Source organism: Mustela lutreola, chromosome 12, assembly GCF_030435805.1.
Source record: "Mustela lutreola isolate mMusLut2 chromosome 12, mMusLut2.pri, whole genome shotgun sequence".
Lineage (NCBI taxonomy): Eukaryota > Metazoa > Chordata > Mammalia > Carnivora > Mustelidae > Mustela > Mustela lutreola.
Genome location: NC_081301.1, coordinates 47,791,909 through 47,814,744, shown reverse-complemented (window position 1 = coordinate 47,814,744; position 22,836 = coordinate 47,791,909). Strand labels below are relative to the sequence as shown.

General features: G+C 42.4%; 2 protein-coding genes and 1 pseudogene across 2 annotated transcripts; all 3 read left to right on the top strand.

Annotated features, from left to right (window-relative positions):
• Positions 1-1,669: 1,669 nt before the first annotated feature.
• On the top strand, positions 1,670-2,232 carry LOC131812557 (interferon alpha-1/2-like; annotated as a pseudogene).
• Positions 2,233-16,510: 14,278 nt separating this feature from the next.
• LOC131812581 (interferon alpha-1/2-like) lies at positions 16,511-17,083 on the top strand. Its single transcript, XM_059142296.1, has one exon. It carries the CDS (start codon positions 16,520-16,522, stop codon positions 17,081-17,083), a length of 564 nt encoding a protein of 187 aa, XP_058998279.1. The 5' UTR covers positions 16,511-16,519.
• Positions 17,084-20,957: 3,874 nt separating this feature from the next.
• Positions 20,958-21,521, top strand: LOC131812658 (interferon alpha-1/2-like). The gene has a single exon (XM_059142464.1). The coding sequence runs from the start codon at positions 20,958-20,960 to the stop codon at positions 21,519-21,521; it is 564 nt and encodes a 187-aa protein (XP_058998447.1).
• The last annotated feature ends 1,315 nt before the right edge of the window (positions 21,522-22,836 follow it).

Genomic DNA, 22,836 nt, shown 5'->3' with positions numbered 1-22,836 from the left:
TTTCCCTGAATATTGATCTTTTCATAGCCTTTCCCCTGTATCTGACTACAAAGAGCGGATCCTCCAAAATATCGTTGTGAAAAAAAAAAATACCCATTGGGAACGGGTGTCCTATCCATTGAATGTAATTGGTTACACAGTAATGTAATACGTATACATATATACTGTGCCTATGTCCGCATACTCCATATGTTCTGGTACAGCACATGTCCCCTTCCTCCACGCCCTCCGAGATCCCATCCTTTCACCCTCCAATCACAGAGTTTCCCTCTCCCCAGTGGAGAAACCTCCTGTGAGCTCCCCTCCCCCCTCCCTCCTCAGGAGCCTCTCCTGCCCATTCATACAGCTGCTGTTCTGTGGCCCATCACAGTCTTTACAGGGGAGGCTGCCAGCGAGGGGGCAAGGTGGGCTAGACAGTGACCAGATCTGCACATGGGCTCGTGTTGTATGTAGAAGTCTGTCCCATGGTGGGAGATTTTCTTCCAGAGCAAGCAAAGAAACACAAGCAAACACAAGTAAAATCTTTCCTGGAATGAACAGACTCTGATAGTGTTATAAGCCATGACCTTCAACAAAAATACCTTTTTTTTTCTTTTTCTTTCTATCTTTTTTTTTTTTTTTTTTTTTTAACAAAAATAGCATATAGATTCCTAGTAAACGTGAGCAGAAGGTCTAGAGATTTTCCCCATCCTTCCTGCTCTGGAGCTTCAAGGTCTCTCCCACATTTCAGCATCCCCCCTCAGAGAGAACACTTGTTCCAATGATTTCCAACAATGTAACAAGTGGTTCTAGGGTTTGGAACAAGGCTTCAACATACCATGGGCTATCTTGTCGAAGTTGCTGGTGTTTGAGCCTTGTTTTGATGCGGGCTTTGGAAATAAATATAGATTCTACATAATCATTTAATTATTCAAAATGTATTCATTGAATCGGGAATTCTATCTGGTTCTAAATAGAGAAAATATTTTTAGAATAAATTGTTGAGTATCTAGCATCAAGTGAAGTTAAAAATCATTTTCTCATTGAGGCCATACTAAAATACAGTACAGTAAAAACAAACATCCAATAAATGTTTGAAAAATTCATTGGCTATTAGCAATTTGGAATGATTCTCAGAATCTAGGGACACTGATAGTATTGTCTTTCTAGAAATACTTAATTTGCATTGTACTTTAATATTTCCATTTAAGTAAGAAAAATGTAGAAGTCACACATCATATTCAGATATCCAGTAAAGAGTAATTAGGTTTAAAATACAGCTTTCAGTTGAAAATTTTCGTCCATCTTAATTCTGAATTAAACAGACTAAAATGAACTCTGTCTTTTTTAATGTATAAAGCAGAGCTATAAATACATAACAATATAGACTTTAGATCTCTGTTACCACGTTTTTTTGGAAGGTTCAATCACAGATATATTTGAAAGACTGTGACAGGAGGTGGCAATAGGAAAAAGAAACAGTTGAGAAACCTATGCTCTAAACCCCAGAAGAAAGTGTAGAAAGGAAAGCAAAAAGAGAAGTAGAAAGGAAGGGAAACATTCAGAAATTGAAAACGCCTATGTCCCCTACTTAAGCCACATGCACAAGACAAGATGTTCAGAGAAGCTAGAGCCACGAGTCCCAGACGTGCCCACCCTAGCCAGGCCAACAGCACCTACAGGATCCCCAATGGCCCTGCCCTGCTCCTTCTTGGTGGCCCTGGTGGTGCTCAGCTGCCACTCCCTCGGCTCTCTGGGATGTGACCTGCCTCAGTATCACGGCGTGCTGCACTGGAGGACCCTGATGCTCCTGCAACAAATGAGGAGACTGTCTGCTAGCTCCTGTGACAAATACACAAATGATTTTGGCTTCCCCCAGGAGGTGTTTGATGGCAAGCAGCTGCAGAAGGCTCACGCCCTCTCTGTCATCCATGTGACGAACCAGAAGACCTTCCACCTCTTCTGCACAGAGGCCTCACCTGCTCCCTGGAACACGACCCTCCTGGAGCAATTGTGCTCGGGACTTTCTGAGCACCTGAGCCACCTGGCAGCCTGTCCCCTGCAGGAGGCGGGGGTGGGAGAGACGCCCCTGGTGAATGGGGACTCCATCCTGAGGAACTACTTCCAGAGAATCTCCCTCTATCTGCAAGAGAAGCAATACAGCCCTTGTGCCTGGGAGATGGTCCGAGCAGAGATCATGAAACCCTTGTATGCATCAACACCTTGCGTAAGAGACTAAGGAGTGGCAAGTGAGACCCGTTTCAACATGGAAATGATTCCCTCTGACTAATAACATAACACATTCTGGAGTCCTGCCATCTCAGAGACTCTCATTTCTGTGGTTGTGAAGACATGAACACAGTCTATTTGTCAAGAGTTTTCAGGACATGTCAACTCTACAAGCTGTAGTTGCTTACAGATGACCTTGCCTATGCCTATTTATCTATTTAAATATTTATTTATGTAAATATCCATAAGATTCAGTTTTTTCATATAATATTATGTACATCTTTACATAGTAGACTATACTAAAATATATTTTTAATATGTAATCAGTTTATCTTTTTTTTTCTTTATGGAATTTTAAGGACAAAAGTGTTTTCAAGGAGGCACATCAGGTCTCATTGTGTAACTCCATTGGAAATTGGACAGCAGAAATCATTTACTGTCATACTGCATTAACACTGGAAATAACAACTCACTTTCTCTAAGACAACTTGCACGTTGACTTTAGGCTATAGGACATAAAAAATACAGATCCTGATGTCTACATCTTTGGTTGTAGGGACATATAAATATGGTTGCTATAGGGATGGGATCTAAAAACCTCCACTTTAATGTTTTGACGATGAAGGATAGGAAGTGACTTCTCTCACCTGCTGCCTGAGCAGAGAGGTAGAAGCACACAGGAAGTGCACACAGAAAATCTGCGGGCCCCTCAAAAGGTGACTGGCAGACATGGAGACACGTATGTCTGGTGTCGGGGGCAGGTGAGCTGGCAGTTGACAAGAAACGCCACGGCGAGTTCCACATCTAGCAGGCAAAGACAGAAACAGAGGTGGTCACGCAGGGAGACGGTGTCATGTGAGAAACAGACATAAACTTGATTCTGAGGCTCTTCAACCATTGAAGGGACAGGAGAGAAGAGCCACAAAGGAGACGGTGGACTCTTGGCGATAGCACATGGTAAGGGAGGATGCTGGTGAGTTTTTTTATGGAAGTAAATGTGTTTCAAAGACCATCAGCAGATTCCTGGAAGATGTGGATTGAAACTGCCTGTGATGTCAGAAACACAGAAGCCTTTGCTGACCTTCCTGAGAGTCAGTTTGGTGGAATGCATAAGCAGAGACCACCCTGGAGCAAGTGGGAGCATGAATAAGAGAAGTCAGTTCATCTGTCTTGGAGAAGAATATTGCATGGGATCGGGGAATAATGGGGTTTGTTATTCTGTGCATAGTTTGCACTTTTATGTCATTTCTTTTTCCCTGAGTGGTTTCATGGATTCGATGTTCTGCACATCATGTTAATATGGTTAGTGTTGTATTTATTTTTCATCATGACTGAATTTCTGACCGTGATTTATCGTGTCTTGGTTCTTACTTCCTTGCACATCAGCGAGCTTCTAGGCTTTAAGAATTCACTTGGCAGGAATGGATAACCCATTCAATACTACATCTTACCACGGATAAGATCATGTTTCCTGGAATTATTTGGCATCATTAATTAGGTTCCTTAACCCCTCCTTGTGACCCTGTTTACTAAAGTGGCATGATATCCCATTGCTTTTTCTAAAGAGTTTGATGTGGTAAGAATTCTTCTCTGTTGCTTGCTGCTAGTATTTCCTCATGTTCGGATTAACACAATGTTTGGTGGATATCCACATCATGAGATTCTCTTGCACATAAAGACTGACAGACTTTCTTCAAAAATGAGGGTGGGAAGCTGGGTCAGGTATTCTCTCTCCTATTTACAGCAATGAGAAATCATTGGTCGAATAGGCTGAAAATACATGAATCATAGAAATCCATGGAGCAATAGTGAGCTGTGTATAATTCAGGAGTACAAACAGGTTTAACAATTAGGACAGAAGAGCATGAATATTCACTGAACTCATGCACTGAAAGGAACCTTCTGTAGGGAATGGCATAAATATGGTAGCAATCGTCTTATCTTAATTCTGGCAGCTATATATGGGAATATTGTTTGTCTCCTCTTCCAAAATTCGTGGGAACAGTGGTCCTAAACTTCAGTACCTGACTTGCCTCCCAAACTGGAATTCTGTTGTGACTTCTAGGAAAGGCTGACGCATTCATCCCCCATTGGCAACAAATGTTTTTATTTATCATCAGTGATGAGACGGTGGCTTCTATGAACATCTGAAAGTTGAGAATAAATATCTAGTTGGAAGTGCAGAAGAACATGCTATTTCCTTAACCTTCTGGCACACACACTGCCCTCTACCCTCCCCCAACCCTCATTCCAGAACACATTCCCCTGTCCTAACAGGATCCTTCCTCAACAAGGCAGAAGTCCCCAAGCCCCTTGGCATTCATTCTCTTGACCTCTCAGCCTGTTCACACAAGAGCTTTCTATTCTGCTGTCATCTAAGCTTAAAGCTTTTTCGAAGGAGCAGCAGAAGAAAGCAAGTAGACAACAAAAATGCATTGAAATCTCTAGGTTTTGCAGAAGCACCTGCTAGAGAGGCTTTGCTCGGATTTCCATCCAATATGATGGAACAGCAGCTGGGGCTGAAAGGAAACAGAAAGCAGGATCAGGTTGAAGGGTGGTCTAGTGAAGGTCCTCTCCGGGAAGACCGCCTCCTGGTGGCCACGTGCAACAAGGGTGGTGACCAAAATGGGACCTCTTCTGAGAATGTCCCTTCCAGCTACATAAAGCCTACTTGTGGACATCCAGAGGTTCTAATGCTGTCATAAACCCGTTTCCTTACTCTGTCTATAACAAAGCGTAAGTCTTGTCCTGATAATCCCTATAGCCATAGTCAGTTTTAATCCCAATGTTCTTGATTATTAAATACTGGAAAGTGTTGGAGAACCAAGCAGCAAAGGCCAAATGCAGGGGCCAGGGGAGTGAGTACCCTTGCCAACATTTTAAAAAAGATTTTACTTCTTTATTTGAGAGAGACAGAGAGGCAGAGCATGAGAGGGTGGAAGGTCAGATGGAGAAGCACACTCCCCACTGAGCAGGTAGCCTAATGTAGGACTCGATCCTAGGACCATGAGATGATGACCCGAGCTCAAGGCAGATGCTTGAAGGACTGAGCCAGCCAGGCGCCCTGACCCCCGCCAACTTTCCATTCCCAGGCATTGCTATTTAGCCTGCCAGGGGACATAGAGGAGGCAGGGCTCAGGGTTGGGTGCCCAGGGACAGGCTGGGAGACTCACCCTGCACTATTGGCCACAAGCAGCCAAGGTCTGGCAGTGACAGAAGCCAGAGTGTGCACTTGCCCTCCCTCCACCCTCCTGTCAGCTGATTGCTGTGCTGTGGAGCTCAAGGCCCCCAGAAATCTGGTCCCACACAGAAACATGGTAATTCCAGGGCTCCTGCGCAAAGAATCCCAGAGCTCAACTGTGTCTGTGTTGGAGCACTCACTAAGTTCTTGTTACACCAGGAGTAGGACATTCCTTTGCTCAGAAAACCACACTGACGTCTGGAAACATGTAAATGTTGAAAGTCAGCAGCAGTGTGGGAACCTGGAAGGAGAACAGAAATGGGAAAGTGTCCATGGATTAGTCACTTATCCTCAGGAGGTGGAACAGTTGGACAGTAGGGCATCATTGAGTCAACTATATCTCTGTGTCCTTCCTGAGACTGAGAAGGTTCAAGTGGACACTGGGAGCACAGAATTCTTCTAGGTGGATGTGGCGCATGGTAGTGTCCCCACCGTGGGTGACCCTGACATGACAACAGCCTGCAATGTGTTGGAAGGAGAAGGGTCAGTCTAGTGCAAGCTACAAACATCTATCTCATTGGCAGAAAAATCTAATGTCTCATGAGTACTCATTTAATTTTTAATTTTTATTTTTTTTATTAACATAATGTATTCTAGCCCCGGGGTACAGTTCTGTGAATCCCCAGGTTTACACACTTCACAGCACTCACTGTAGCACAGACCCTCCCCAATGTCCATAACCTCACCTCCATCTCCCTAACCCCCTTTCCCCCAGCAACCCTCAGTTTCTTTTGTGAGATTAAGAGTCTCTTTTTTTTTTTTTTTTTTAAAGGAGATTTTTTTTTTTTTAAAGATTTTATTTATTTATTTGACAGAGAGAGATCACAAGTAGGTAGAAAGGCAGGCAGAGAGAGAGAGGAGGAGGAAACAGGCTCCCTGCCGAGCAGAGAGCCCGATGTGGGACTCGATCCCAGGACCCTGAGATCATGACCTGAGCCGAAGGCAGCGGCTTAACCCACTGAGCCACCCAGGCGCCCTAGATTAAGAGTCTCTTAATGGTTTGTCTCCCTCCCTATTCCATCTTGTTTCATTTATTCTTTTCCTACTCCCAAACCACCCACGTTGCTTCTCAACTTCCTTAAATCAGGGAGATTATATGATAATTGTCTTTCTCTCATTGAATTCATTCAATAGGCATAACTTCTCTAATTCCATCCCATCGTTACAAATGGCAAGATTTCATTTCTTTTGATGACTGCATAGTATTCCATTATATATATATACACCACATCTTTATTCATTCATCTGTTGATGGACATCTAGGTTCTTTCCATAGATTGGCTCTTGTGGACACTGCTACTGTAAACATTCGGGTGCACGTGCCCCTTTGGATCACTACATTTATATCTTTAGGGTAAATACCCACGAGTCCAATTGCTGGGGTGTACAGCAGCTCTATTTTCTACTTTTTGAGCAATCTCCATGCTGTTTTCCAGCGTGGTTGCACCAGCTTGCATTCCCACCAACAGTGTAGGCAGGTTCCCCTTTCTCCCCATCCTACCCCGCATCTGTCATTTCCTGACTTGTTAATTTTAGCCATTCTGACTGGTGTGAGCTGGTATCTCATTATGGTTTTGATTTGTATTTCCCTGACGCTGAGTATGTGGAGCACTTTTTCATGTGTCTGTTGGCCATCTGGAAGTCTTCTTTGTGGAATTGCCTGTTCATGTCCTTTGCCCATTTCTTGATTCGATTACCTGTTCTTTGGGTGTTGGGTTTGCTAAGCTCTTTATAGATTTTGGATACTAGCCCTTTATCTGATATGTCGTTTGCAAATATCTTTTCCCATCCTGTCAGTTGTCTTTTGGATTTGTTAGCTGTTTCCTTTGCTGTGCTGAAGCTTTTGATCTTGATGATGTCCCAACAGTTCATTTTTTTGCCCTTGCTTCCCTTTCCTTTGGTGATGTTCCTAGGAAGTAGTTGCTGTGGCTAAGGTCAAAGAGGTAGCTGCCTGTGTTCTCCTCAAGGATTTTGATGGATTCCTTTCTCACATTGAGGTACTTCATCTATTTTCATGTGTGGTGTAAGGAAATGGTCCAGCTTCATTTCTCTGCTTGTGGCTGTACAATTTTCCCAACACCATTTGTGGAAGAGGCTGTCTTTTTTCCATTGGACATTCTTTCCTGCTTTGTTGAAGATTAGTTGACCATAAAGTCGAGGGTCTGTTTCTTGGCTCTCTATTCTGTTCCACTGATCTGTGTGTCTGTTTTTGGGCCAGTACCATACTGTCTTGATGATGACAGCTTTGCAATAGAGTTTGAGGTCTGGAATAGTGATGCCACCAATTTTGGCTTTCTTGTTCAGTATTCCTCTGGCTATTTGAGGTCTCTTCTGGTTCCATATAAATTGTAGGATTCTTTGTTTCATTTCTTTGAAAAAATGGATGGGCTTTTGACAGGGATTGCACCAAATGTGTAGATTGCTTTAGGTAGCGTAGACATTTTCACAATATTTGTTCATCCAATCCATTAGCTTGGAACATTTATCCATTTCTTTGTGTCTTCCTCAATTTCTTTCATGAGTACTTTATAGTTTTCTGAGTATGAATTCTTTGCCGCTCCGGTTAAGTTTCTTCCTAGGTATCTTAAGTATTTGGGTGCAGTTGCAAATGGAATTGATTCCTTGATTTCTCTTTCTTCTGTCTTGTTTTGGTGTGAAGAAATACAACTGTATTCTGTGCATTGATTTTATATCCTCATGCATTACTGCATTCCTATACAATTTCTAGCAGATTTGGACTGGTGTCTGTTGGGTTTTCCACATATAGTATCATATCACCTGCAAAGTGTGATAGTTTGACTTCTTCTTTGCTATTTGGATGCCTTTAATTTCTTTTTGTTGCCTGATTGCTGAGGCTAGGGCTTCTACTACTATGTTCAATAGCAGTAGTGGTAATAGACATCCCTGCCATGTTCCCTGACCTTAGTGGAAAAACTCTCAGTTTTTCTCCACTGAGAATGTTTGCAGTGGATTTTTCATGGTGGACTTTGATGATATTTAGGTATGTACCCTCTGTCCCTACACTTTGAAGAGTTTTGAACAGGAAAGGGTGCTGTACTTTGTCCAATGCTTTTTCAGCATCTATTGAGAGTCTCATATGTTTCTTGTTCTTTCTTTTAGTAATGTATTGTATCACATTGATTGATTTGCAGATATTGAACCAGCCCTGAAGCCCTGGAATAAATCCCACTTGTTCATGGTGAATCATCCTTTTAATGCACTGTTGCATCCTTTTGGATAGTATTTTGGTGAGAATTTTTGCATCTGCATTCATCAATTATATTGGTCTATAATTCTCTTTTCTGATAGGATCCTTGTCTGATTTTGTGATCAAGGTAATTCTGGCCCCATAAAATGAGTTTGGAAGTTTTCCCTCCATTTCTATTTTTTTGGAACAATTTCATGAGAATAGGAATTAATTCTTCTTTAACTGTTTGGTAGAATTCCCCTGGGAAGCCATCTGGTCCTGGGCTCTTGTTTCTTTGGAGAGTTTTTGATGACTGTTTCAATCTCCTTACTGGTTATGGGTCTGTTTAGGTTTTCTCTTTCTTCTTGGGTCAGTTGTGGTAGTTTATATGTCTCTAGAAATGCATCCATTTCTTCCTGATTGTCAAATTTACTGGCATATATTTGCTCATAATATGTTCTTATAATTGTTTGTATTTCTTTCATGTTGGTTGTGATCTCTCCTTTTTAATTCATGATTTTATTTATTTGGGTCCTTTTTGTTTTCTTTTTATAAGTGTGGCCAGAGGGTTATCAATCTTATTCATTCTTTGAAAGAACCAGCTCCTAGTTTCATTGGTTTGTTCTATTGATTTTTTGGTTTCTATTTCATTGATTTCTGCTCTGATCTTTATTACTCCTCTTCTCCTGCTGGGTTTAGGGTTTCCTTGTCGTTCCTTCTCCAGCTCCTTTACGTGTAGGGTTAAGTCGTGTATGTGAGACCTTTCTTGTTTCTTGAGAAAGGCTTGTATCACTATATATTTTCCTCTCAGGACTGCCTTTGCTCTGTCGCACAGATTTTGAACTGTTGTGTTTTTATTATCATTTGTTTCCATAAATTTTTTCAATTCTTCTTTAATTTCCGGTTGACCCATTCATTCTTTAGAAGGATGCTCTTTAGTCTCCAAGTATTTGTGTTCTTTCCAAATTTCATCTTGTGATGGAGTTCTAGCTTCAGAGCATTGTGGTTTGAATGTGTGCAGAGAAGGATCCCAATCCTTTCATACCGGTTGAGACCTCATTTACGACCCAGGATGTGATCTATTCCTGAGAATGTTTCAGGTGCATTGGAGAAGAACATGTATTCTGTTGCTTTGCAATGGAGTGTTCTGAATCTATCTGTTATGTCTCTCTGGTCCAGTGTGTCATTCAAGGCCTTTATTTCCTTGTTGATCTTTTGCTTGGATGATCTGTCCATTTCAGTGACGGGAGTGTTGAGTCCCTTACTATTATTGTACTTTTGTCGATGTGTTTGTTTGATTTTGTTATCAATTGATTTATGTAATTGGCTGCTCCCATGTTAGGGGCATAGATACTTAACACTTGTTAAATCTTCTTCTTGGACAGACACTTTGAGTATGATATAGTGTTCTTCCTTATCTCTGATTATAGTCTTTGGCTTGAAGTTGATCTGATATAAGGATTGCCACCCCAGCTTTCTTTTGATGTCCATTAGATGGTAAATTATTTTCCACCCCCTCACTTTAAATCTAGAGGTGTCCTTGGGTCTCAAATGAGTTTCTTGTTGACAGCATATTGATGGGTTTTGTTTTTTTATCCATTCTAATGCCCTGTGTATTTTGCTTGGGAGTATTTTGCCCATTTACATTCAGGGTAAGTATTGAGAGATATGAATTTAGTGCCACTGTATTGCCTGTAGAGTGATTCTTACTGTATATTGTCTCTGTTCCTTTCTAGTCTACTACTTTTGGGCTGTCTCATTGTTTCGAGCACCCCTTTCAATATTTCTTATAGAGCTGTTTTGGTGTTTACAAATTGTATTCATTTTTGTTTGTCCTGGAAGATTTTTATCTCTCCTTCTATTTTCAGTGATAGCCTAGCTGGATATAGTATTCTTGGCTGCATGTTATTCTCATTGAGTGCTCTGAATATGTCACACCAGTTCTTTCTGGCCTGCCAGGTCTCTGTGAATAAGTCTGTTGCCAATCTAATATTTTTACCATTGTATGTTACAGACTTCCTGTCCCTTGCTGCTTTCAGGATTTTCTCTTTGTTGCTAAGACTTGTAAATTTTAGTATTAGCTGATGGGGTGTGGACTTGTTCTTATTGATTTTGAGGGGGCTTTTCCATGCCGCCTGGATTTGGTGCTTGTACCCTTTGCCATATTAGGGAAATTCTCTCCAATAAGCCTTCTGCTCCCCTCTCTCTTTCTTCTCCTTCTGGAGTCCCAAGTATTCTAATGTTGTTTTGTCTTATGGTATCACTTATCTCTCGAATTCTCCCCTCGTGGTCCAGTCGTTGTTTGTCTCTCTTTTGCTCAGCTTCTTTCTTCTCTGTCATTTGGTTCTATATCACTAATTCTCTCTTCTGCCTCATTTATCCTACCAGTAGGAGCCTCTATTTTGATTGTACCTCATTAATAGCTTTTTAAATTTCAACTTGGTTAGATTTTAGTTCTTTTATTTCTCCAGAAAGGTCTTTTATTTCTCCAGACAGGGTTTCTCTAATATCTTCCATGCCTTTTTTGAGCCCAGTTGGCACCTTGACAATCATCATTCTGAACTCTAGAGCTGACATATTACCAACGTCTGTATTGATTAGGTCCCTAGGCTTTGGTACTGCCTCTTGTTTTTTTTTTTTTTTTTTTTTTTCAGTGAATTTTCCACCTTTCCTTTTATCCAGATAAGAATATAGGAAGGGGCAAATAAAATACTAAAAGGATGGCAAGGACCTTAGGAAAATGTGCTCTAACCAAATAAGAAGAGACCCACATCATGGGGGGAAGAAATAGGGTAAAAAAAGTTCAGAGAAAAAAATTAAATAAAGAAAAAATATTAAAAAATATATATATATTAGATTGGTGACTAGAATATAGTCACCTAGTTAATTCGGGAGTATTTTAGTCTCTTAAAAGAAACTATCTCCCAAAATTTTAAAGAATGAAAAAATACACACACACACACACAATAAGGGTAAACATAATGAAGTGATGGAATAGAATTATAAAGATAAAAAAATTTTTAAAAAATTTCTAAAAAAGGAGTTGATATGATAAGTAGAAAGAATTTGCTCTGGCTAGAGACTGGAACAAAGACCTGTGCTAGATTTAGGGTTTATTTTGAGCTATTAGAAGAAGTTCTACCCCAACATTTTTTAAAAGATAAAACCTTAAGTATATACAAACAATAAGGATAGATACAACGAAGGATAAAATATGAGTATAATGATAAAGTTTCCAAAAAGATTTTTAAAATGAAGGTATTGTTAAGATAAACTAGTTAAAAAGTTAAAAGAGGAGAGAGTAATGGTGACAAAAATTTTAGTTTAAAAAAAAATTAAAAAAACTTAATTAACTTTACAAGACTAAAGACTCATGGGGAGAAAGCCACGAATTCCTTGCTTTGCTTGCTCCTCTGGAATTCTGCTGTTCTCCTTGGTACTTGATCTTGGCTGAATTTCTTGCTGATCTTCTGGGGAGGGGCCTGTTGTAGTGATTCTCAAGTGTGTTTGCCCAAGGTGGAATTGCACCGCCCTTACCAGGGGCTGGGCTAAGTAATCCACTGAGGTTCCCCTTTGGAGTTTTTGTTCCCTGAATGCTTTCCATAGAGTTCTGGAGGATGGCTTGAAAATGATGGCCTCCCAATCTCTGGCCCAGAGGAGCCGAGAGCTTGGGACCCCACTCCTCAGTGCACCCTTGGAGAAAAGTCCTCAATCACTCCCATCTCCCTGGCCTCTAGCCTCACTTTGAGCCCCCTCCCCCCAGCCTGCGACCGAGCCTCTCTGGCACACAGCCCTGCCTGGAGTCTCCAAACCCAGCAGAACCCTGCGTTCTTCAGGGGGGTCTTCCAGGATCTTGTGGAGTCCCTGCTCACAGAGCAGGGTCCTATCTATGCCACATATCACAGCTTAAGGTAACTCTGAGTTGAGAGCTCATTCCTCAGCTCAGTCTCTGTTACTGGCTTCCTCGCTCTAATACCTGGGAGCTCTGTGACACTCAAACAACCTCGACCCTTCTGTGACCCCGCAGGACGTGAGACCACGCTATCCCCACATGGGCTTCACCCCAGCTTACCCTTTGGAGTGATGTCCCTTAGTGGAACAGCCTTTTAAAAGTTCTGATATTGTGCTCCATTGCTCCACTGCTTGCGGGGAGCCAGACCATCCCCCCGCGGTCTATCTTCCAGTCGCTTTGGATTCACTTCTCCACAGGTCCCACCTTTCAGAAAGTGGTCAATTTTCTGTTTCTAGAATTGTTGCTCTTCTTCTCTTCGATCTTCTGTTAGAGTGTAGCTGTTCGGAATGATTTCATAGACTATCTAGCTGATCTCCTGCTACCTAATGTCATCTCAGCCTGTTACTTCTCTGCAATCTTGACTCCTCCCCACTCTCATGAGTATTTAAAAGGGATCCTGACAACTTGTCTTAGGAACTTCAAGTCACTCATGAATTTGACTCCACCACACCCCCTGTTGCCATACACAACCACAGTCAACAAGTCTTTGGTATCTACAGTGCGATCTAGAATCCTTGATCCCTCTTCCTCTCCAACTGACTGAATTCACTCCATGGCCTCTCCTGCTTCTTGAACCCTCTGTCCATTTCTTTTCTTCACATCTTTTAACAGCTGCTTCCAGACCAGCCATTATCTCACAACTCCTTTGTGTTCTACCTTGGATATTGGTTCAATCTGAATAATTCTAACACCGGGTTTCTGTTTCTCTCCAAACAGCTGCAGAAATAAGCGGAATCCCAATGGGGTTAATGAGAAGACAGAGGTAATGGTTTCAAGGATCTTAGAAGGGCTAGAATGCAAGCAGCTTTAGTGTTGTGATTTAAAATATCCTCATCATTATTCTAATCCAGGTGCAGAGCAGAATCATGTAGGATCTTTCAGTTCCCCTCGTCTTCATATTGGATTTCTCAGACAACCTTTTCCAGGTCTGAGTGGTTTATCAGGTAGGTAGAGCTCTCAAGCAGGGCAAGGATACTGTCTCCTTCCAGAGAGGGTGAGCAGCTGAGTCCAGGTCACCAATCACTTCAGAGCTGTTTGATGTGACTCCTCTCATCTCTCCTCAGAGCCAAGTACATGTGGATTGAATGAAAGGAAAATGAGGTGGCTCCTCTTGTAGAGCTGAGGGCCTCATAGGGACCCAAGAGTTGGTCTTGTGGGATCCTCTGGCCGAGGCAGTCACTTTCCTGACTTGCAATAACTTAGTACAGCCTTCATTCTTCCTGTCTGCCAGAGCTGCTCATCCCCAGTGTTTCTGCATCAACTTTGCTGACATACACTCTGCCATTTTCTCAGTGGACAGGCCACTCTTTCACTTTTGTCACGTTCAGACAAAACAGGTGTCTTCTCCCCTCCCCCACACACAGCTGTCATGTTTTGCTTTCGAGGAAAGGTGACATGAGAAACAGAAAAACTGATGTTTTAAAAATGAAAGAGAAACCTGGGGCAGCCCCTTGGCCCTCCTCTTCATTCCCTCTGTGTGATCCTCATGATGACATAGAACATGATCAGGACCAGCAAGTGAGAGTATGTCCAGTAAAGCATGTGGAAATATTAAGTAAATCAAATTATCTTTGTTGTTGTTACTTAAGTTGAAAATGCAACACCGTGAATAAGGAAAGGCAACAAGGTGGTTTGTCCCTGACACCATAGCCTGGACCTCCTCCTCCCCCGCATTCTGAGCACCAGACAGATGGCCAGATGAAGCTGCCTACTGGAAACACACAGTCTGAATGAGCTAGTGAAAGTCTTCAGTTTCTGTGCTGGAAGATTCTCCTGAGAGACCCAGTGAGTGAAATCCCTGTGCTCAGCTCAGAAGTTTTGGACGTAACAAGTGTTCCCTAGTTTCAGGAAAATTTGAACGATGGGAGATCCTGGGTGGCTCAGTTGGTTGAGGATATGAATCTTACTCTAAGTTCAGGGCTTTATGTCAGACTTTGGGTTCAAGCCCCATGTTGATCTTACTTAAAAAAAAAAAAACATGTGGGTGGAGCTTACTTTAAAACAATGAAAAAAAAAGAAAATTAGGAGCTGTGATGGCACAATAAATATATTCCCTTATTCAAGGTGAAAGGATTATAATTGGTCTTTCCTCTACTTGGAGAAACTAAAGAGGACCCTCAGCATCTGGGTGCTGTTGACACCTTTGATACCTGGTCAGGAGAGGAGGAGGTGAGCACTGAGAGGGTCCCGGACACAAACACTCCAGGGGCAAGGGCAAGGGCAAGGATGTAGGGCCATTAAGTTTTTTGCTAACAAGGAAACCAGCCCCTGCACAATAGGGGAATCTAGAGTCCTCAGGTCATGGTGAGCCTGTCCTCAGGAGTGAGCCCAGGAGAGCCCCAGGTGGAGGACACTCAGTCACTGCAGATGAAAGAGCTTAATAGATATGATAACTACCTTGTCAGTGAGGTGTTACTGGAAAAATCCCGTCATCTGGAATTAGAACCTTGACACCTCCTCTTCCCAGACATGAACCAGGCTTCCTGCTGGGGGCACTTGCAATGCCTTGGAGCGCTCTAACAAAACCTTGGTATATATTGTCTTTCATTGGTTTTCTTGGATATTACATAAGAAGCAATGGCACAGAATTCTTGGAGGACACAAACTGTAAGGTCAGTGTGACAAACCTAGGAATAACAGGAATCCTTTAGGTTTGGAGGAGTTTCTCTCCATCGTTTCCTGGGTCTCAGAGTCTTACCTGGACAGGTGATCTTTCTTACCAGTGAGCTGCCAGTGGTGTCTTGTTGCCATTGCTGATGTCTGAGGCCTGTTGTGATGCAGGCTTTGGAAATGAAAACACAAATACATTAAATTTTATGATTTAGCTCTACAAAACTCATAGTTACTCAGTAACTATCTAGTGTTAAGCAGAAAAAATATTTTGACAATACCTCCCAGAGTACGTAGTAGCAGGTGAAGTTAAAGATGAATTTGTCTTGGTGCCTGGGGGGCTCAGTCAGTTGGGCAGCCGCTTTCAGCTCAGGTCATGATCCAGGGTGCTTTGATGGAGCCTTGCATCAGGCTCCCTGCTCGTTGGGAGCCTGCTTCTCCCTCACTGTCTGCCTGTTGCTCTGTCTACTTGTACTCTCTCTGTATCTTTCCCTCTGTCAAATTAAAAAATAAAATAAAATAAAATCTTAATAAATAAATAATAAATCTTAATCAAAAATAAATAAATAAAGATCTTGAAATAATAATTTTGTCATATGAGTCCTATGAGGCAACATTCAAATTCAGTGCACTAAAAAACACATGTTAAGTAATCATTCATATTTTCACTTGCATTTAGCAATCTGGATTGATTGTAAATGTTCAGGTACACCAAATTCATTATGTCCAATTTGAAATTGTTTATTTGCCTATGTACTCCATATACTTCACTGTATACATGTACAGAAATTATAAGTCACTCATCTAATTTACTTATATACATGAGCATCAATAGCTTTAAAATATAACTATTAGCTTAAAATTTTTAGTCATTCTGGACCCTGAATTGGAAAAACGTTACACTTTTTTTTTCTTAAAACACAGACAAAAATACAATATATAACGATACATACTGTGTCTCCCTGCTATTAAGTTTTCTTCATAGTTGCAATTAAGAAAAAAATCCAAAAAGATTCTGGAGGCAAAGATAATACTCAAAGAAAATAATACATGGTTGAGAAACTCATGCTCCAACCCAAGTAGAAAGTGTAGAAAGGAAATCAAAAAGAGAAGTAAAAAGTAAGGGAAACATACAGAAATTGAAAACTCCGATGTCCCCTACTTAAGCCTCACGCACAAGAGAAGATGTTCAGAGGAGCTAGAGCCAAGGGTCCCAGACGTGCCCACCCCAGCCAGGACAATAGCATTGGTAGGATCCCCGATGGCCCTGTTCTGCTCCTTCTTGCTGGCCCTGGTGGTGCTCAGCTGCCACTCCCTCGGCTCTCTGGGATGTGACCTGCCTCAGGACCACGACCTGCTGCACTGGAGGGCCTTGATGCTCCTGCAACAAATGAGGAGACTGTCTGCTAGCTCCTGTGACAGGTACACAAACAGCTTTGGCTTCCCCCAGGAGGCCTTCAACAACAAGCAGCTGCAGAAGGCTTACGCCCTCTCTGTCGTCCATGTGACGAACCAGAAGACCTTCCACCTCTTCTGCACAGAGGCCTCACCTGCTCCTTGGAATACGACCCTCCTGGAGGAATTGTGCTCAGGACTTTCTGAGCAGCTGGGCCACCTGGAAGCCTGTCCCCTGCAAGAGGTGGGGGTGGGAGAGCCACCCCTGGTGAATGGGGACTCCATCCTGAGGAACTACTTCCAGAGAATCTCCCTCTATCTGCAAGAGAAGCAATACAGCCCTTGTGCCTGGGAGATAGTCCGAGCAGAGATCATGAAACCCTTGTATGCATCAACAGCCTTGCAAAGGAGTCTAAGGAGCGGGAAGTGACACCCATTTCAACATCGAAATGGTTCTCTCTGAAGAATACTATCACACTCCCATGTGTCCTGTAGTGTCAAAGACTCTCATTTCTGCTGTCATCATGACATGAACTGAATCACTTTGTCACATGTGTTCAGGAGTATTAGGCAACAGGAAGTCAACATTACAAATACCTGTCACTTTCAGATGACCATGCGGATCTGCCTATTTAACTATTTATTTATTTATTTCACTATTTATAAGATTTAAGTTATTTTTTATTGTATTTTATTAGTTGTACCTTCCCTTTGTGGTTAAGAGAATTGTATAATGTTTTATGTGTATCAAATTATTTATTTTCTGATCATTAAATGTTTCTATAGAAAACTTCTTGCGTTTGTTTCTAATTGAAGCAGGGAACTAGTTGATTACAACCTGATGAAAGAATGGACTGTACCACTCTCTCACTCATTACTTTGTTTTCACATTAGAAGTAATCGCATTGACTTCCTGGAAGTCACTTTGCATGCTGTCGTCACGGGAAAGGCAGACTTCCCAAACCAATGCTGTGTCTTGGATTTTGTACAAAAACTAGCCTTGGGACAACAATTGTAGTGAAGTAATATCAGTTATGTTAAAGGGAAGAGTGAGAAGAAGGGTAAACATGAATTTTGTAAGTAGAAAAGGAAGCAGACATGTCAGGAAATAAAATGAAAAGCACCAGATACATTCCACATCACTCGGTCGACAGCCAAGTGCGAATATTCTTTAGCAAATGGATCGCCCAGGGTCACCCGAGTGGCTCAGTAGATTAAGTGTCTGCCTTAGGCTCAGGTCAGGATGCCAGGGTCCCGGATCAAGCCCTGCCTCAAACTCCGTGTTCAGCTGGGAGTCTGCTTCTCCCTCTCACACTGTCCCTGATTGTGTTCACTGTCTCTCTCTCTCTGTGTCAAATAGTTAAATAAAATCTTTAAACAAAACAAAATAAACAAATCAAAAGAAACAATATGGATCCTTGATCCTGCCATTACAAGCCACTCCATTCACAGAAAACCCAGGGAGGGAAGTGCTTGCCTGGGAAAAGAGCTTAGAATGAGAAATGGTGCCTCAAGGTACGGGTAGGAACTCGAACTATTACAGAAGCCTGGCTCGAGGCTCTGTGTGCTTCCACTGGACAGCTACAATGTCCAGGCCTCCCTAGTTGGTGGAGCCCACAGTTTTTTGAGTTGTACCTTCAGAATCACCACTAGTCTTTGAAGAGCAGAGGGACATCTGCTGGCTTTGTCAGTAGAGGGAGGGGGAAAGCAATCACTCTAGAATAGTCTGAGGCTACCTCTCCACAGTGCTAGAGGCCAAAGGGATCTGTGACCAGGAGACTGCAGGAGGAATGTCAGGAAGAGGGGATAGCACACTTCCCACTGGAGATGCAGGGGTGAGTCTGGACTCTCCAACAATGCACGTCCTGGAGACATTAAATCGCAATGTGTCTTCCATATTTGGAAATTGAGGCACGGTGCTGAAAGTCCTTCCGTCTGACATGAGAGTGGAATGAAAAGATGCCCTAAAGCTTCAGAGAATGTTTGACATTTAAGGCTGAGAAGGAGAAGGGGAGCCTGTCAAGGGCACAGCGATGGGGCAGCCAGTGCAGGTGGGACACCACCAGGGAAGGATGATCTCCAGGAAGTGTGGCAGAAGGGAAGATTCAGAATTTCCCAAGAGGAATCTCAGGCAGGAATTTATCCCATGGGCTATAGGACTGTGCCTTACATCTGGAATTCTGCTTCCATCTCCCTGTTTGATCATGAGAACCTCACAGGAGCTCTCTGCCCCTCAGTTTCCCCAGATGTAAAGTGAGGTGGAAATATTCCTAGAGCTGTTGTAATAATGATCATCCTCCAAAATATCATTCTGAAAAAAAATTAAAAACCCCTTAGAAACAGGTGACTATCCATTGACTGTAATTAGATACACAATAATGTATTATGTATACATATACACTGTACCTATGTCCGCATACTCGATGTGTTCTGGTACAGCACATGTCCCCTTCCTCCACGCCCTCCGAGATCCCATCCTTTCACCCTCCAATCACAGAGTTTCCCTCTCCCCAGTGGAGAAACCTCCTGTGAGCTCCCCTCCCCCCTCCCTCCTTAGGAGCCTCTCCTGCCCATTCACACAGCTGCTTCCTTTTCCTTTGTGGTTTCTGCCTGGCCCTTTTACTTCTTACCCACAAAGAAGAACACAAGTTGTGTGAAACTTCCAGGTTTTTCGAAACTCGCTTAGAAGAAGCCTTGTTGTTTATTTTTTCTCCTGGTGACTATTGTTGACTTGAGGGAATGTCCCCACTGCAGTGATGTCAGAGGGGCAGGAGCAGAGAGGAGATAGGAGCAGGAGGCTGCTGTTCTGTGGCCCATCACAGTCTATACAGGGGAGGCTGCCAGCGAGAGGGCAAGGTGGGCTAGACAGTGACCAGGTATGCACACGGGCTCTTGTTGTATGTAAAAGTCTGTCCCCTGGTGGGAGATTTTCTTCCAGAGGAAGCAAAGAAACACAAAGAAACACAAACAAAAACTTTCCTGGAATGAACAGACTCTGCTCTCTGCTAGTGTTATAAGCCATGACCTTCAACAAAAATACCTTTTCTTTTCCTTTTTTTTTTTTTTTTTTTTTTTACAAAAACAGCAGATAGATTCCTAGTAAAAGTGAGCAGAAGGTCCAGAGATTTTCCCCATCCTTCCTGCTCTGGAGCTTCAAGGTCTCTCCCACATTTCAGCATCCCCCCACCAGAGGGAACACTCGTCCAGTTGCTTCCAACAATGTAACAAGTAGTTTGAGGGTTGGGAATAAGGCTTCAACATGCCATGGGCTGTCTTGTGGACGTTGCTTGTCTTTGAGCCTTATTTTGATGTGGGTTTTGGAAATAAATACAAATAGATTATACATAATCATTTAATTATTCAAAACTTATTCATTGCATCAAGAATTCTATCTGGTATAAATAGAAAAACTATTTTGAGAATAACTTGATGAGTATCTAGCAGCAAGTAAAGTTAAAAATCATTTTCTTATTGAGGCCATACTAAAATATGGTACATGAAAAACAAACATCCAATAAATAATTGAATAATCCATTGGCTGTTAGCAATTTGGAATGATTCTCATTATCTAAGGACACCAATATTATTATGTCTTTCTACAAATTCTTAATTAGCATTGTACTTTTATATTTCCATTTAAGTAAGAAAAAATTAAGAAGTCATTCATCATATTAGATATCCAGTAAAGAATAAATAGCTTAAAATATAGCTCTCAGACTATGGACTCTGAAAAACAATCTGAGGGGTTTGAAGTGGTGGAGAGATGGGAGGTTGGGGTACCAGGTGGTGGGTATTACAGAGGGCACGGATTGCATGGAGCACTGGGTATGGTGAAAGAATAATGAATACTGTTTTTCTGAAAATAAATAAATAAATTTTAAAAATATATAGCTCTCAGTTGAAATTTTTGTCCATCTAAACACTGAATCAAATAAACGGAGTAAAATGAACACTTTCTTTTCTAATCTATTAAGCAGAGCTATACATACATAACTATATAGACTGTAGATCCATGTTACCAAGATTTGTTGGAAGGTTCAAATACATAAATATTCAGAAGACTGTAACAGGAGGCGGCAATAGGAAAAAGAAATGGTTGAGAAACCCACGCTCTACAACCCAGGAGAAAGTGTAGAAAGGAAAGCAAAAAGAGAAGTAGAAAGAAAGGGAAACGTTCAGAAATCGAAAACTCCTGTGTCCCCTACTTAAGTCACACGCACAGGAGAAGATGTTCAGAGGAGCTAGAGCCACGGTTCCCAGACGTGCCCACCCCAGCCAGGACAACAGCATCGGTAGGATCCCCGATGGCCCTGTTCTGCTCCTTCTTGGTGGCCCTGGTGGTGTTCAGCTGCCACTCTCTTGGCTCTCTGGGATGTGACCTGCCGCAGGACCACGGCCTGCTGCACTGGAGGGCCCTGATGCTCCTGCGACAAATGAGGAGACTGTCTGCTAGCTCCTGTGACAGGTACACAAACAGCTTTGGCTTCCCCCAGGAGGTGTTTGACCGCAAGGCGCTACAGAAGGCTCACGCCCTCTCTGTCGTCCATGTGACGAACCAGAAGACCTTCCACCTCTTCTGCACAGAGGCCACACCTGCTCCTTGGAACACGACCCTCCTGGAGGAATTGTGCTCGGGACTTTCTGAGCAGCTGGATCGCCTGGAAGCCTGTCCTCTGCTGGAGGTGGGGGTGGGAGAGCCACCCCTGGTGAATGGGGACTCCATCCTGAGGAACTACTTCCAGAGAATCTCCCTCTATCTGCAAGAGAAGCAATACAGCCCTTGTGCCTGGGAGATGGTCCGAGCAGAGATCATGAAACCCTTGTATGCATCAACAGCCTTACATAAGAGACTAAGGAGCGGGAAGTGACACCCCTTTCAACATGGAAATGATTCCTTCTGACTGATAACATCACATATTTTGGAGTTCTGCCGTGTCAGAGATTCTCATTTCTGCTGTAGTGAAGACATGAACACAATAATTTGTCACGTGTTTCCAGGACATGTCAACTCTACAGGCAGTAGTTGCTTACAGATGACCTTGCTCGTGTCTATTTATCTATTTAAATATTTATTTATTTAAATATTGATAAGATTCAGTTTTCATATAACATGATGTGCACCTTTATATAGCAGAATATAATAAAATATATTTATAATATATAATCAGTTTATCATTTTTTCTTTATAGAACTTTAAGGACAAAAGTGTTTTCAAAGAGTCACACCAGTCTGATTGTGTAACTCTGTTGGAAATTGGACGGGAGAATGCATTTACCGTCATACTGCATTAACGTTGGAAATGACAACTGACTTTCTCTAAGACAACTTGCATGTTGACCTTAGGCTACAGGACATAATAAATGCAGATCCTGATGTCTACCTCTTTGGTTGTAGGAATATATATATATGGTTGCTGTAGGGAAGGGATCTAAAAACATCCTCCTATTTAGTGTTTTAATGAAGAAGGAAAGGAAGTGACTTCTCTCACCTGCTGCCTGAGCAGAGAGGTTGAAGCACACAGGAAGTACACACAGAAAATCTGTGGACCCCTCAACAGGTCACTGGCAGACATGGAGACACGTATGTCCGGTGTCGGGGGCAGGTGAGCTGGCAGTTGACAAGAAACACCACGGCTGAGGTCCACATCTAGCAGGCAAAGCCAGAAACAGAGGTGGTCACGCAGGGAGACTGTGTCATGTGAGAAACAGACAAAACTTGATTCTGAGGCTCTTCAACCAGTGAAAGACGGGAGAGAAGAGCCACAAAGGAGACGGTGCACTCTTGGCCATACAGCACAGGGATAAGAGAGGATGCTGGAGAGTGTCTGTAAGGAAGTAAATGTGCTTCAAAGACCATCAGGGGATTCCTGGAAGATGTGGATTGAAACTACCTGCGATTCAGAAACACAGAAGCCTTTGCTGACCTTCCTGAGAGTCGGTTTGGTGGAATCCATAAGCAGAGACCACCCAGGAGTAGGTGGGAGCATGAATAAGAGAAGTCAGTGCGTCTGACTTGGAGAAGAATATTGAGGGGGATCTGGGAATAATGGGGTTCGTTATTCTGGGCATGGTTTGCCTTTTTATGTCATTTCTTTTTTCCTGAGTGATTTCATGGATTCGATGTTCTGCAAATCATGTTAATATGTTTAATGTTGTATTTATTTTTCATGACTGAACTACTGAT